We start from the raw sequence: 13,032 nt of genomic DNA on the forward strand, positions 1-13,032 counted from the left end.
TTTTTTGTCTTTTTGTCTTTTCTAGGGCCATACCCTCCGCATATGGAGGTTCCCAGGCTAGGGGTCTAAGTGGAGCGGTGGCCGCTGGCCTATACCAGAACCACAGCAATGCCAGATCCAAGCCACATCTGCTACCTACACCACAGCTCATGGCAACAGATCCTTAACCCACTGAGAGAGGCCAGGGATTGAACCCACAACCTCATGGTTCCTAGTCGGATTTGTTAACCACTGAGCCTTGACGGGAACTCCAAGAAATTTTTTTCTTACAGGAGATGCTGATACCTACAGACCAACCTCCTGAATTTTTTTGGTCTCTCATATGACCCAGCTCTAGTCATAATACTTATCTCCTGAAACTCTCTCTTTAAATATCCCATGACTGCTTTAAAATATGAAGGTGGAGTTCCTTCGTGGCAAAAGTTCAACCCCTGGCCCAGGAGCTTCCAAATGATGCAAGCACAGACAAAAAAATAATTAAAAATAAAATAAAATATGAGAATAGAAGAAGTTCCCTTGTGGCTCAGCAGGTTAAGAATATAGCATTGCTGCAGCCTTGGGTCACAGCTGCAGTGAAGGTTTGATACCTGGCCTGGGAATTTCTGCATGCCACAGGCAGAGCCAAAAACAAAAGAATAAATTTTTTTTAAATATATGAGGATGGAAGGGCAACAGAAAAGCCATTTTTTATCACCATCGAATCTTCTCACCAAAATATAGCTTATCCAGTACTCAGGAAATCCATCATGCTGGCTAATTCTTAAAAGGTGTACCCTGGGACTATGGCTTGATTATTATTCTCAACCTCTACTTCTAAATTGGTTAGCTTGGCATTGGTCCTCGTTTTGAGGACCTTTTGAAAACAATTCCAGAAAAAACTCAGGAGTCTATGCTATTTGTTAGTCAGTGTTCCTGGCAAGGGTGCTTATCACCAGCAAATCCAGCCCTGATATAATTTAGCAGTTCAGAAGCTGAACCTTTATACAGTACTCACTCCTTATTTTTATTTTATTTATTTATTTTTTTTGTCTTTGCCATTTCTTGGGCCGCTTCCCTCGGCATATGGAGGTTCCCAGGCTAGGGGTCCAATCGGAGCTGTAGCCACCGGCCTACGCCAGAGCCACAGCAACTCGGGATCCGAGCCGCGTGTGCAACCTACACCACAGCTCACGGCAACGCCGGATCGTTAACCCACTGAGCAAGGGCAGGGACCGAACCCGCAACCTCATGGTTCCTAGTCAGATTCGTTAACCACTGAGCCACGACGGGAACTCCTCGCTCCTTATTTTTAAACCTAACACTTAAGAAGCTCTCCTCCTCCATGGAGTTTCCATGTGGCTCAGCAGGTTAAGGATCCAGCATTGTCACTGCAATGAAGTGGTTCCCTGCTGTGGCCTGGGTTCAGTTCCTGGCTTGGGAACTTCCACCTGCCACAGGGGTGGCCGAAAGAAAGAAAGAAAGAAAGAAGCTCTCTCCCTTTGGGAAAGATGAAAATCCAAAAGGCTAAGAAATACAACAAAAGAAATTGGGAAGCATGAGGGAAAGGTAGGGCTAGGGGGTCTGATGAAGGTTGAAGAGAGAGAAAGAAGCAGCAAGGAGAAAGAAGAGGGAGGAAAGGAAGCAAATGGGTGGGAAAGAGGAAAGAGAAGGCTCTGAGACCAGTAGCTTCAGATCTGCCATGTCAAATGGTCAAAGCAGGCAGGGCTGAGCTCTGAGGAGGCAAACCTGATGAGAAAGCTAAACTCCTTGGCTCTTCCTGCATTCAATCGTCCCAATGTGCCAACATTATTTTGTTCCAAGGGTGGGAACTTGGAGATCACACACATTCCAAATTAAACACAAACAACCTTCCCTAAATAGCTCAGATCCTGTTCCAATAAGGAGCTCAAGGCTCCACCGTGTCAATGAACTTATTTCAAGCAATTTTTGGCAAACCTTCCTCACTTTGATACCCTTTACAAAGGAGGGCTGACCACATAGAACTTCAGTGCTTCCCAAATTTTTTACAGTAAGAATCATGTGGGAAAGTCATTAACAACTAGCACCCCCAGATCCTGCTCCAAACTGACTGGGGAAAAATTCCTCAGGCAAGTGTTAACAGTAAGCTTGGAAAACACCAGTTCTCTATTAAAACGATCCTATCTCTGTGAAATCGTATACTTTTTTGGGGTGGGGGCAGGGGGCCATCCACAGCATGTAGAAGTTCCTAGGTCAAGGATCGAATGCATGCTGTGACAATGACCCAAGCCACTGCAGTGACAACATCAGATCCTTAACCCACTGAGCACAAGGGAACCCCTGAAATCCTACACTTTTAAAGGCAATAAACTGAATGCCCATTTTTCATCTGAGTGAAGCAATGTGGCCTCATAGAAGCAGTCTGAAAAACAGAGTCCACACTTGCCAGAGGGAATAAGTCAGAGCATGTATAACTAAAAGGAACTCTGTTTCAGAACACTCAATTCCCACACACACTCTTTCATAAACTGAGATGCTGAGATGAGGACACATCAGATTTCTTCCAGTTCGTATTTTCTGCCTTTCGTTGCATAAGTGCCCTTCTGCTTACACAAAAAGGCCTCCTTATCACATTCCACATCTTTTTCTTTCTTTCTTTTTTTTTTTGTCTTTTTGCCATTTCTTGGGCTGCTCTCACAGCATATGGAGGTTCCCAGGCTAGGGGTCTAATTGGAGCTGTAGCCACCGGCCTATGCCAGAGCCACAACAACATGGGATCCGAGCCGCGTCTGCAACCTACACCACAGCTCACGGCAACGCCGGATCCTTAACCCACTGAGCAAGGCCAGGGATCAAACCCGCAACCTCATGGTTCCTAGTCGGATTCGTTAACCACTGCGCCATGATGGAACTCCACATTCCACATCTTAACATGGTACACTGCCCAGAGGTTTAAAACTTCCAGACTTTATCAACTGGGGTCTCTCATTTGAAAACAGAATACAGAGGTCATTTCCTCAATAGTCCCAAGAATGGGTTATAACCAGTACCACTCCCAATTCACAGAAGTCAATTCAATACAGATCATGGATGCTTTGGGCATTAGAGTTTAATTCTTGCTTAGAACCCTGCTGAGAAACCCAGTGAACTTAGGACAGTGCTGAAATATAGTGAAAGCCACAAATGCAAGCTACACGTGTAATTTTAAATTTTTAGTTGTCACTTTTTAAAAAGTGAAATTGGAGTTCGTATTGTGGCGCAGGGGAAATGAATCCAACTAGGAACCATGGGGTTACAGGTTCGATCCCTGACCTTGCTCAGTGGGTTAAGGATCTAGTGTTGCCATGAGCTGTGGTGTAGGCCGGCAGTTGTAGCTCCGACTGGACCCCCAGCCTGGGAACCTCCATATGCCACAGGTGCAGCCCTAAAAAGCAAAAAAAAAAAAAAAAAAAAAAAAACAACACAAAATAGCCACATTTGAAATGCTCAGTGCCCACCTGAGACTAGCAGCTACCACACTGGACAGCACAGGGACAATTCCAGCATGCTTGGCTCTTGAGGGTGAGACCCAGTTACAACCACTGGAGGGGGAATTCCCTTATTTCCTTTGTGAAGAAATCAATCATCTAATTTCATATCTTAAAATAAGAATGTAAGAAGACTGTCTACTGAGAACAAGCACTAATATATTTATTTGATATAAAGAAAGAGATTCTTCCACAGAAATTAAGTCTGGTGTAGCTGTCTGGATTGATAAAGAGGACTGGCTTTGCATTCCACATCATAACAGAGTAATAAGTGGGTTAACTCTGTAGCTCCACAGTTTCTATGAAAATACATTCTATATCATATTGTGTATTTAAAATTTATCTTTGGCAGCTTTTAAACTTAAGAAAAAAAATAATTTTAAATGTGATAGGGGACTCAGTCTTTCAATAGTCATGTAAAGACTATGCAAGCAAGAATATCTGAAGGCCACAGCTAGATAATCATGGGGCCAGATAATCATGGGCAGTGTTCAGTCTAGAGATCCTGGGGGCTCCTCACATCACTCAATCTAGAGAAGTTATGTTTAGCTTAAGAAGAAATTCATAGTTTGTTTCATTCTTGGCTATTCCAGAAGCCGTCCAAATTTCAACTTTTTAAAATAATTGTATATTCCTCTCTGAATCTGTATACCTTAACCTTGACTCTTACCAACTAGCAATCTCAGCTTTTTATTTAGATTGAAAATTTCCAATGCATAATCACTCTCCAGAGAGCCCAATTTCTTTTCTTTTCTTTTTTTTTTTGTCTTTTTATCTTTTCTAGATCTGAACCCACAGCACATGAAGGTTCCCAGGCTAGGGGTCTAATCGGAGCTGTAGCTGCTGCCCCACACCACAGCCACAGCAGTGCCAGATCCGATCTGCTTCTGCAACCTATACAGCACAGCTCATGGCAATGCCAGATCCTTAACCCACTGAGCAAGGGCAGGGATCGAACCGGCAACCTCATGGTTCCTAGTCGGATTCGTTAATCACTGAGCTACGACAGGAACTCCATGGAGAGCTCAATTTCAAATGTACCCATACCTTCCCAGTCTAGTGTTCTTTGTTCCTGCCTCCTTCATGTGCCCATACCTACTTACTTCTCCTTTTCCCTTCAATGTCTCTCATGAAAATACCATTGCCTGCTTCCAGGTTCCATTAAGCTTAAAGTGAACTCATTTGAACTGGCACAAACAAAAGGCCTTAGCTTATTAGGTTTTATTATATTAGCTGAAGTATCTAGTGAACAGTTACCCACCATCCCAGAAGCCCAGTCAAGAACATGTTTCCCAACTTATGTTCATCTGGATATATGTTTCCCTTAAAATTCAGCTTCACAGACAGGACCTGTTCTCAGATGACAGGATAATTCAAAGTCATTCACCAAAAAGAAGGGCTGAAGTATAGAGGTTATAAAGAAGAGAAGAATACTCGCATTGCTCACTTGGGAAACTCACCAGTAGGAGCTATGGAAGGGGGTCTGCCTCGTTTTCTTTTTGGCTCCCTCAAGTTTTCTTGTGGACTCTTCACAATGTCATTTTCAGGTTTCTTATCCACTTGAGCATCTCCAGAATACTCTCTGTCATTTTCTGAAATGTTCTCCTTATCTTCCTTCTCGTTCTTAGGAAGGTTCTTCTCTGACACCTTCCCCTTTTCAGAACAGATTAACTTTCCTTCTTTATCGGGCTGCTTAGGTTGCTTTTCTGTCTTCAAGGCTTTGTCCTCTTTGTCTTTCTTCACATTAGCTGTCGCTTTTCTCTGCTCTTTAAACTTCTCTCGTTTATCAGGAGATGATGAAAGACTTTTGTGTTCTGTTTCTTTAGGCCTAGCATTACCCACAATATTCTAAAATGAGCAAAATAGCGATGAAACACACTTTGTGATTACTTGCAAATATAAAATCAGATGGCTTTTTGTAAACTTATGAAGACAAAGAAATTAAAAAAGGTCATATATCAGGTCACATAATGGAAGGCACCATTGAAAATGCTCACTCATATTCTGAGGTTTGAGAACCAGCTCAAAGTTTAAAGGAAATAACGGTCATGTTCAATTCCATCTGAGACAGTGCTATCTGCCTTATGATTAGTAAGTCACTAGAAAATAATTAAAGGGACAGACAACTACCTCAGGGACATCTTCTGGGAAGCAATCTTTCTTACAGAGATGTTATAAGAAAATGCCTCCATGCTCTGTCTTTCTCATCACAAGCGTGACTACAGTGACCCAGGCCTTTCTGAGGCCCGGCTCAGTTTGCCAGATGCTGACATCCAGTGTAGGGAAGATCCCAAACTGGTATCTGGAGGCTGAACAAGAAAGCTGTAAAGATTTTTTACCCAGAAAAGTGTCTTTACTTCCTCTACTGGGTAAAGCTGTACTCAGTCCAATAAGCCACCTACAAAGTTCCTGAGGTACTGAGTTTTTGTCCACCAGGAGGAAATACTGCTTCTTAGTTACTTTCCTCCTAAATTACATTCTTTAAAATTCATCCTAAAAATCTTGTGTCCCAGGAGACTGTCTCATGATAAAGTCAGCTCTGAAAGCTCTGGAGTTTCCAAAACCACAATTAAGTTTGTATATTTATCTTCCTTCCAAGACCTTAAGAGTAGAAACTACCATACCATGTTGATATGGGATCCCTAGCACCTAGCACACATTAGGCACAGAGGTCTTTTTCTTTCTTTCTTTCTTTCTTTCTTTCTTTCTTTCTTTCTTTCTTTCTTTCTTTCTTTCTTTCTTTCTTTCTTTCCTTCTTTCTTTCTTTCCTTTTTTCCTTCCTTCCTTTCCTTTTTTCCTTCCTTCCTTCCTTCTCGTTTTTTACAGCCACATCTGTGGCATATGGAAGTTCCCAGGCTGGGGTCAAATTGGAGATAGAACTGCAGCCCTACTACATCACAGTCACAGCAACACCGGATCCGAGCCACAACTGTAACCTATGCCGTAGCTTATGGCAACACTGGATCCTTAACCCACTAAGTGAGCCTGGGATAAAACCCGCATCCTCAAGAAGACTATGTTGGGTTCTTAACCCACTCAGCCACAAGAGGAACACTAAACACACAGATCTTTGCCATAAGCAGGAAGAAACACCTTTATACTCAGTGAAAGTTTAATTTGTCACATAATGAAAAGTAATAAATAAGGCGAATCCCCGTGGTTAAAGCCTAGAAGAAAAAAATTTTTTTCAAGTCCCCAAAATTTTCTGAAAGCAGCCAGGTTTAAGATAAGCCCTCCTCAGTAACTGCTGGCAGAAATATAAATTGCAACCACCGAAAAAGGAAGTTGGCAACTTGGGTCAAAAGACTTACAAAGTTTATACTTTTGAACTGGAATGAATTCCTAGAAATGGAATCTCCTAACAGAATAATCAGACTTGTACACCCAGATTTACAAATATCCTTCAGTGACCATCAAGGAATTCGTTACACAAAGTAGGGTTACATACATATAAAATAATAAATAGCCATTAAAAGCTATATTCCCATAGAGTACTCAGGAACTTAGGAAAATGTTATTTTGTTAAAAGAACAAGTTATAGAACAGTCATGTATGCATATAACTCGAATTTTGAATAGCAGTAAATATATACATGTATGTGTGTGTGTGTGTATATATATATACACACACACACACATACAAACTTTAAAAAAAAAAAAAAACAGGAGAAGTTCCTTTGTCACTCAGCAGGTTAAAGATCTGGTTTGTCATTGCAACAACTCAAGTCGCTGCTGTAGCATAGGTTCGATCCGTGGCCACATGCCATGGGCATAGCCAAAATGAAAAAGAAAAGGGGGGAGTTCCCGTCGTGGCGCAGTGGTTAACGAATCCGACTAGGAACCATGAGGTTGCGGGTTCGGTCCCTGCCCTTGCTCAGTGGGTTAACGATCCGGCGTTGCCATGAGCTGTGGTGTAGGTTGCAGATGCGGCTCGGATCCCGCGTTGCTGTGGCTCTGGCGTAGGCCGGTAGCTACAGCTCCAATTCAACCCCTAGCCTGGGAACCTCCATATGCCGTGGGAGCGGCCCAAGAAATAGCAACAACAACAAAAAAAAAAAAAGAAAAGGAAAAAAAAAACCACTCTGACCTATTCTAATACTATATCAAAAAGATTTTAAAATTTTCTGACATATATTTTTAAGAAGCTTTGCTTTGTAAGTGGCCATTATATAAACCTAGATCCTTAGGGTTGAAGAGAGCTAAGAAGTCATTTATCCATACTACTATGTCCTCTTAGAAAAGAAAAACAAACAGGAGACAGGGGCCTGTGCCTGACCACCTGCCAGGTCTGAGTTGAAGTGAGACACTCAGAGGCAGCTGGGAATTGACGACTGAAGCACCCACAAACCTACACAGGGTGAAGTGCCCATCTCCAAGCCAAGGCACATGCGTACTATCCATCAGAGTGAACGGCTGAATGTTAGTTATCTGGAGCCCTGGACTTCCATCTGGAGATACTCTAGATCCATTCTGGAAGGTTGTTCTTAATACATTTCTCTGTCTATATAAACTCATTCTACAAACTTAACATAAAAATTGCCAAATTTAAGGCCAAAATAATGTTTTAGAGTACTGGGAGGCTCCTTAGAGGCCTGAGGGGCAAATAATCAAAGAGAAAACATCTTTAGGCTAAAATTGTCAATTTTCTGAAGAGGAAAATCAGCAAGAGGCAAAAACGTTTTTGAGGCTATCATTAATAATATCATGGAGTTCCCATTGTGGCTCAGTGGTAACGAACCTGACTAGTATCTATGAGGATGTGGGTTCGATCCCTGGCCTTGCTCACTGGGTTAAGAATCTGGCATTGCCATGAGTTGCAGTGTAAGTCTTGGACATGGCTTAGATCTGCATTGCTGTGGCTGTGTGTAGGCCACCAGCTGCAGTTCCAATTCGACATCTACCTTAGGAACTTCCATATACCCCAAGTATGGTCCTAAAAAGCAAAAAAAAAAAATCATGTATCATAATATTTGAAATTGATAACTACATGTACAGAAGAACTTATTAAAATCTGTGATAAGTAGAAGCTTTTGCTCATCCTAAGAAACAGCTTCCAGCATTACCAAATACTGTCATATCCACAACCACCCAAAGAGGTAAGTAACATTAATTAGAATCTGTCTCCTCAGCTCTTTCATTAAGACATAAATATGAAAAAGACTAAAGGGGGAAAAAATCATGAAGAAAGTAGACAACACTTCTATATGGCCAGTATCTATTTGTGTTCACCGTATTTCCAGTATCAAAAATCAGGTCCCATGCTCAGGGAAATATATGAATGGTGACAAGAACAAGAGCAAACAAAATTCTCGACCCAGGAACATCTACACCAAACTAGCTCTATAATCACCAAGCTATGGTTTTGAGCTGAAAGACAAAGTTAAATGAGGAGAAAACACATCTCTAGATCTCCTCAAGCACTCAGCAAGTTCCCTCAGAAGGGAAACAACTCTATAGGCAGGGTTCAGGGAGAGAGAAAATCCACACGCTTTGCAGAAAAACAGGTAACAAGTGACAGTATTCATGTACTGGCACTTCCAAAAAGAAAAATCTGTATTAAAAGGAAAAAGCACAGAGAGACAAATATTCACAATTTCTGAAAACTTGTATACTGCTTTTAGGGCAATCATGTCAAGATGAAGGAAAGACTGCCATCATAAACAAATGTAACAGCTTTATTTGAGAAACAAAACCACATTAGCATTATTCATAATATGGAGCGAAAAAACACATTTCTTACCTGATCTTTGGAAAAAGCTTTGACATGAATATGTTTGACAGTCTGAACTACTCCATCATAAAATTTCACAGTGTAAGTACCTAAAATTCAAAAATATACCATGATTTTTTTTTGTAATTTCATGAAAGCTCAAAACTTTTCAAAGCATAAAACACAAAAGTGCTCCAACCATAGCAGTAAATTTGTGGTAATTACAAAATTGTCTAAGGGAGTTCCTGAGGTGGCTCATCGGTTACAAACCCGACTAGTATCCATGGGGATGCGAGTTCGATCCCTGGCCTTGCTCAGTGGGTTAAGGATCTGGCGTTGCCCTGAGCTATGATGAAGGTCGCAGACGTGGCTTGGATCCAGTGTGGCTGTGGCTGTGGCGTAGGCCAGCAGCTGCAGCTCTGATTCAACCCCTAGCCTGGGAACTTCCACAAGGCGCAGGTATGACCCTAAAAAGCAAAAAAAAAAGTTTAAGAATCACATTCAATCTTACATATGTCCAAGATAATAGTATCCCTGCTTTTTCTCTTTTTCTCTTTACAAATCTTTTTATCTACACAGATCAAAATCCATCAGAAAAAATTCATTTCTGGGGAGTTCCCATAGTGGTGCAACAGAAACGAATCTGACTAGGAACCATGAGGTTGCAGGCTTGATTCCTGGCCTCGATCAGTGGGTTAAAGATCTGGCATTGCCGTGAGCTATGGTGTTGGTCGCAGATGTGGCTCTGATCTGGCGTTGCTGTGGCTCTGGCGTAGGCCGTGGCTACAGCTCGGATTCGACCCCTAGCCTGGGAACCTCCATATGCCATGGGTACGGCCCTACCAAAAAAAAAAAACTCATTTTCATGACGCTTCGTAAAAATTAAATTTACACTGATTTTAGGAATTCCCGTAGTGGCTCAGTGGTTAATGAATCCGACTAGGAACCATGAGGTTTCGGGTTCGATTTTTGGCCTTGCTCAGTGGGTTAAGGATCCGGCATTGCCATGAACTGTGGTGTAGGTTGCAGACGCGGCTCAGATCCTGTGTTGCTGTGGCTCTGGCGTAGGCCGGTGGCTATGGCTCCGACTCGACCCCTACCCTGTGAATCTCCATATGCCGCAGAAGCGGCCCTAGAAATGGCAAAAAGACAAAAAAAATAAATAAAATTACACTGATTTTAGACAAAGAAAAAAAGAGCAGTAAAATAATTAAGAATGTAAGAAAACACCAACAATGAACTATCAAAAAGAGAAATTAAGGTGTTAAACAGTTGGTGAAATGTAAATTGGTACAGCCACTTTGGAAAGTTTCCCAAAAAACTAGAAATAGAACTATCATATGACCCAACAATTCCACTCCTTGGTACATGTCTGAAAAGAAAAACACTAATTCAAAAAGATACATGCACCCCCATGTTCACAGCAGCACTATTTACAATAGCCAAGATATGGAAGCAACCTAAAGTGAACATCAGCAGACGACTCGATAAAGAGGTGCTGTATCTCTATCTCTATCTACGTCTGTGTCTATATCTACAGACACATTATGGAATACCACAAAGCCATAAAAACAGAATGAAATCTTGCCATTTGCAACAAAATAGATGGACTTAGAGACCATTATGTAAAATAAGTCAGAGAGAGACAAATACTATATGATCTCACTTATATGTGGAATTTTAAAAAAAACAAACTAGTGAATATGACAAAAAAGAAACATTCACAGATATAGAGAACAAACTAGTGGTTTATTGGTGGGGAGAGGGAAAGAGGGAGGGGCAATACAGGCGTAGGGAACCAAGAGATACAAATAACTATGTGTAAAATAAACTACAAGGATATACTATACAATACAGGGAATACAGACAATATTTATAAAACCAATAAATGGAGTATAACTTTTAAAAATTCTGAATCACTATATTATACACTTGAAACTTATATAATATTGTACATCAAATACACCTCATTAAAAAAAAAAAGTGACACACCAGGTTAAGGATCCCATGTTATCACTGAAGCAATTTAGGTTGCTGCTGTTGTATGGGTTTGATCCCTGGCCCAGGAACTCACACAAAACAAAATGAAACAAAACAAAAAAAGGATGCTAAAGAAAATGCAGATTTATTTATTGCTTGGTGAATTATTAACGTTTATCAATTAATCTTTATTTTTTCTGGGCTTAGGGATAGTAATATCTTTAAAAGCTTTAAAAGAAACATGACTATCTAAAGGTATTATGTTTTTAGAGGTCAGATTAATCTCAAAAATCCATATGAATTACCTGCATGTTACAATATTTAAAAACAGAGACTAGGCCAAAGTAGTAAAAGGTGTCTGCTACACTGTCAATTTTACTAGTTTTATTCCATTAAAAAAAATATAGTCTGGGAGCTCCTGTCATGGCTCAGCAGTTAATGAACCTGACTAATATCAATGAAGACACAGTTCGATCCCTGGCCTCACTCAGTGGGTTAAGGATCCAGAGTTGCCATGAGTTTCAGTGTAGGTCACAGAAGAGGCTTGGATCATGCGTTGCTCTGGCTGTGGTGTAGGCCGGCAGTTACAACTCTGATTCAATCCTGGCCTGGGAAGCTCCATGTGCTGCAGGTGTGGCCCTAAAAAGCAAAAAAATTAAAATAAAAAATAAAATATAGTCCTACAAAAAGCCAATCTCTACTAAAATATTAAAGCTGGAAATCCAAATAATCTTATCCTCCCAAACAAGGAATCCAGCTACAAAAGTTCTCATTAGTTGCATCCAAACACAGTCAAGCTTTGCCCCCTTTTTTTTTTGTCTTTTTAGGGCCACACCCATGGCATATGGAAGTTCCTAGGCTTGGGGTCAAAACAGAGCTACAGCTGAGGCCTCCACAACTGCCACAGCAACACGGAATCTGGGCCGCATCTACAACCTACGCTGCAGCATGCAGCAACACCAGATCCTTCACCCAGAGATCAAACCAACATCCTGACAGACACTATGTTGGGTTCCTAACCTGCTGAGCTACAACGGGAACTTCAGGGAGTTCAAAATACAAACTCTGGGAGTGTGAAACAGAAATGCATGTTGCTGTGGGGGTTTTTTTTTGTTGTTTTTTTTTTGTCTTTTTTAGGGCCGTACCTGAGGCACACGGAGGTTCCTAGGCTAGGGGTCTAATCAGAGCTACAGCTGCCGGCCTATGCCACAGTCACAGCAACACCAGTTCCGAGCCACATCTGCAACCTACACCACAGCTCATGGCAACAGATCCTTAACCCACTGAGAGAGGCTAGGGATTGAACCCGCAACCTCATGGTTCCTAGTCGGATTTGTTTCCACTGCGCCATGACGGGAACTCCAGAAATGTATGTTTTAATAAGTTCTTCAGGTGACTCTGGTGCACACTGAAGTCTGAGAACTATTGTCATAAACAATTATTAATTACCTACTGATTTTACTCCTAGTAATTACAAAATAAGTGATTATTTGTCACAGTGTCACCAACACAGAAAGAAATGGCTAGCAAACAAAACAGATACAAGGATATATAGCTGGCTTTATATAGGTGTGTATATATACATGTTTATATAAATATAATTGGTTAAAACAAGCAATGAGATGCAAGCTATGATAAAAGATTCCACATGAGGCAATAACTGGTGACTACTTACAACAAAGGCCTGAGTTCCTGTTTTCCTGCTTCTATTGTGAGGGTGTTGGCAAGCAAAGAAGCAATAATAGGCAATGCTGTGGAACTCTAAACAAACACTTTTCATGCAACCATAGCAAAGCTCTGGCCAGTCTGAGGACAGGTTTGGGTTGGGGACTTTAAGAATCCAATTCTCGAGAAAACT

General features: G+C 41.2%; 1 protein-coding gene across 6 annotated transcripts in view; it reads right to left on the reverse strand.

Annotated features, from left to right (window-relative positions):
* The window catches only part of PHF20 (PHD finger protein 20), a 147,999-nt gene that overhangs the window by 73,362 nt on the left and 61,605 nt on the right, over positions 1 to 13,032 (reverse strand). For 4 of the 6 annotated variants that reach the window (XM_047771197.1, XM_047771196.1, XM_047771195.1 and 1 more), the window contains exons 5-6: positions 9,225 to 9,304; positions 4,946 to 5,333 (exon numbers count right to left, since the gene is read on the reverse strand). In XM_047771197.1, coding sequence (XP_047627153.1) covers positions 4,946 to 5,333; positions 9,225 to 9,304 — 468 coding nt within the window. The remainder of the gene's footprint in view (positions 1 to 4,945; positions 5,334 to 9,224; positions 9,305 to 13,032) is intronic. The other 2 variants (XM_047771199.1, XM_047771198.1) reach the window with 1 other exon arrangement.

The sequence above is a fragment of the Phacochoerus africanus genome, chromosome 3, assembly GCF_016906955.1.
Source record: "Phacochoerus africanus isolate WHEZ1 chromosome 3, ROS_Pafr_v1, whole genome shotgun sequence".
Taxonomy (NCBI): Eukaryota; Metazoa; Chordata; class Mammalia; order Artiodactyla; family Suidae; genus Phacochoerus; species Phacochoerus africanus.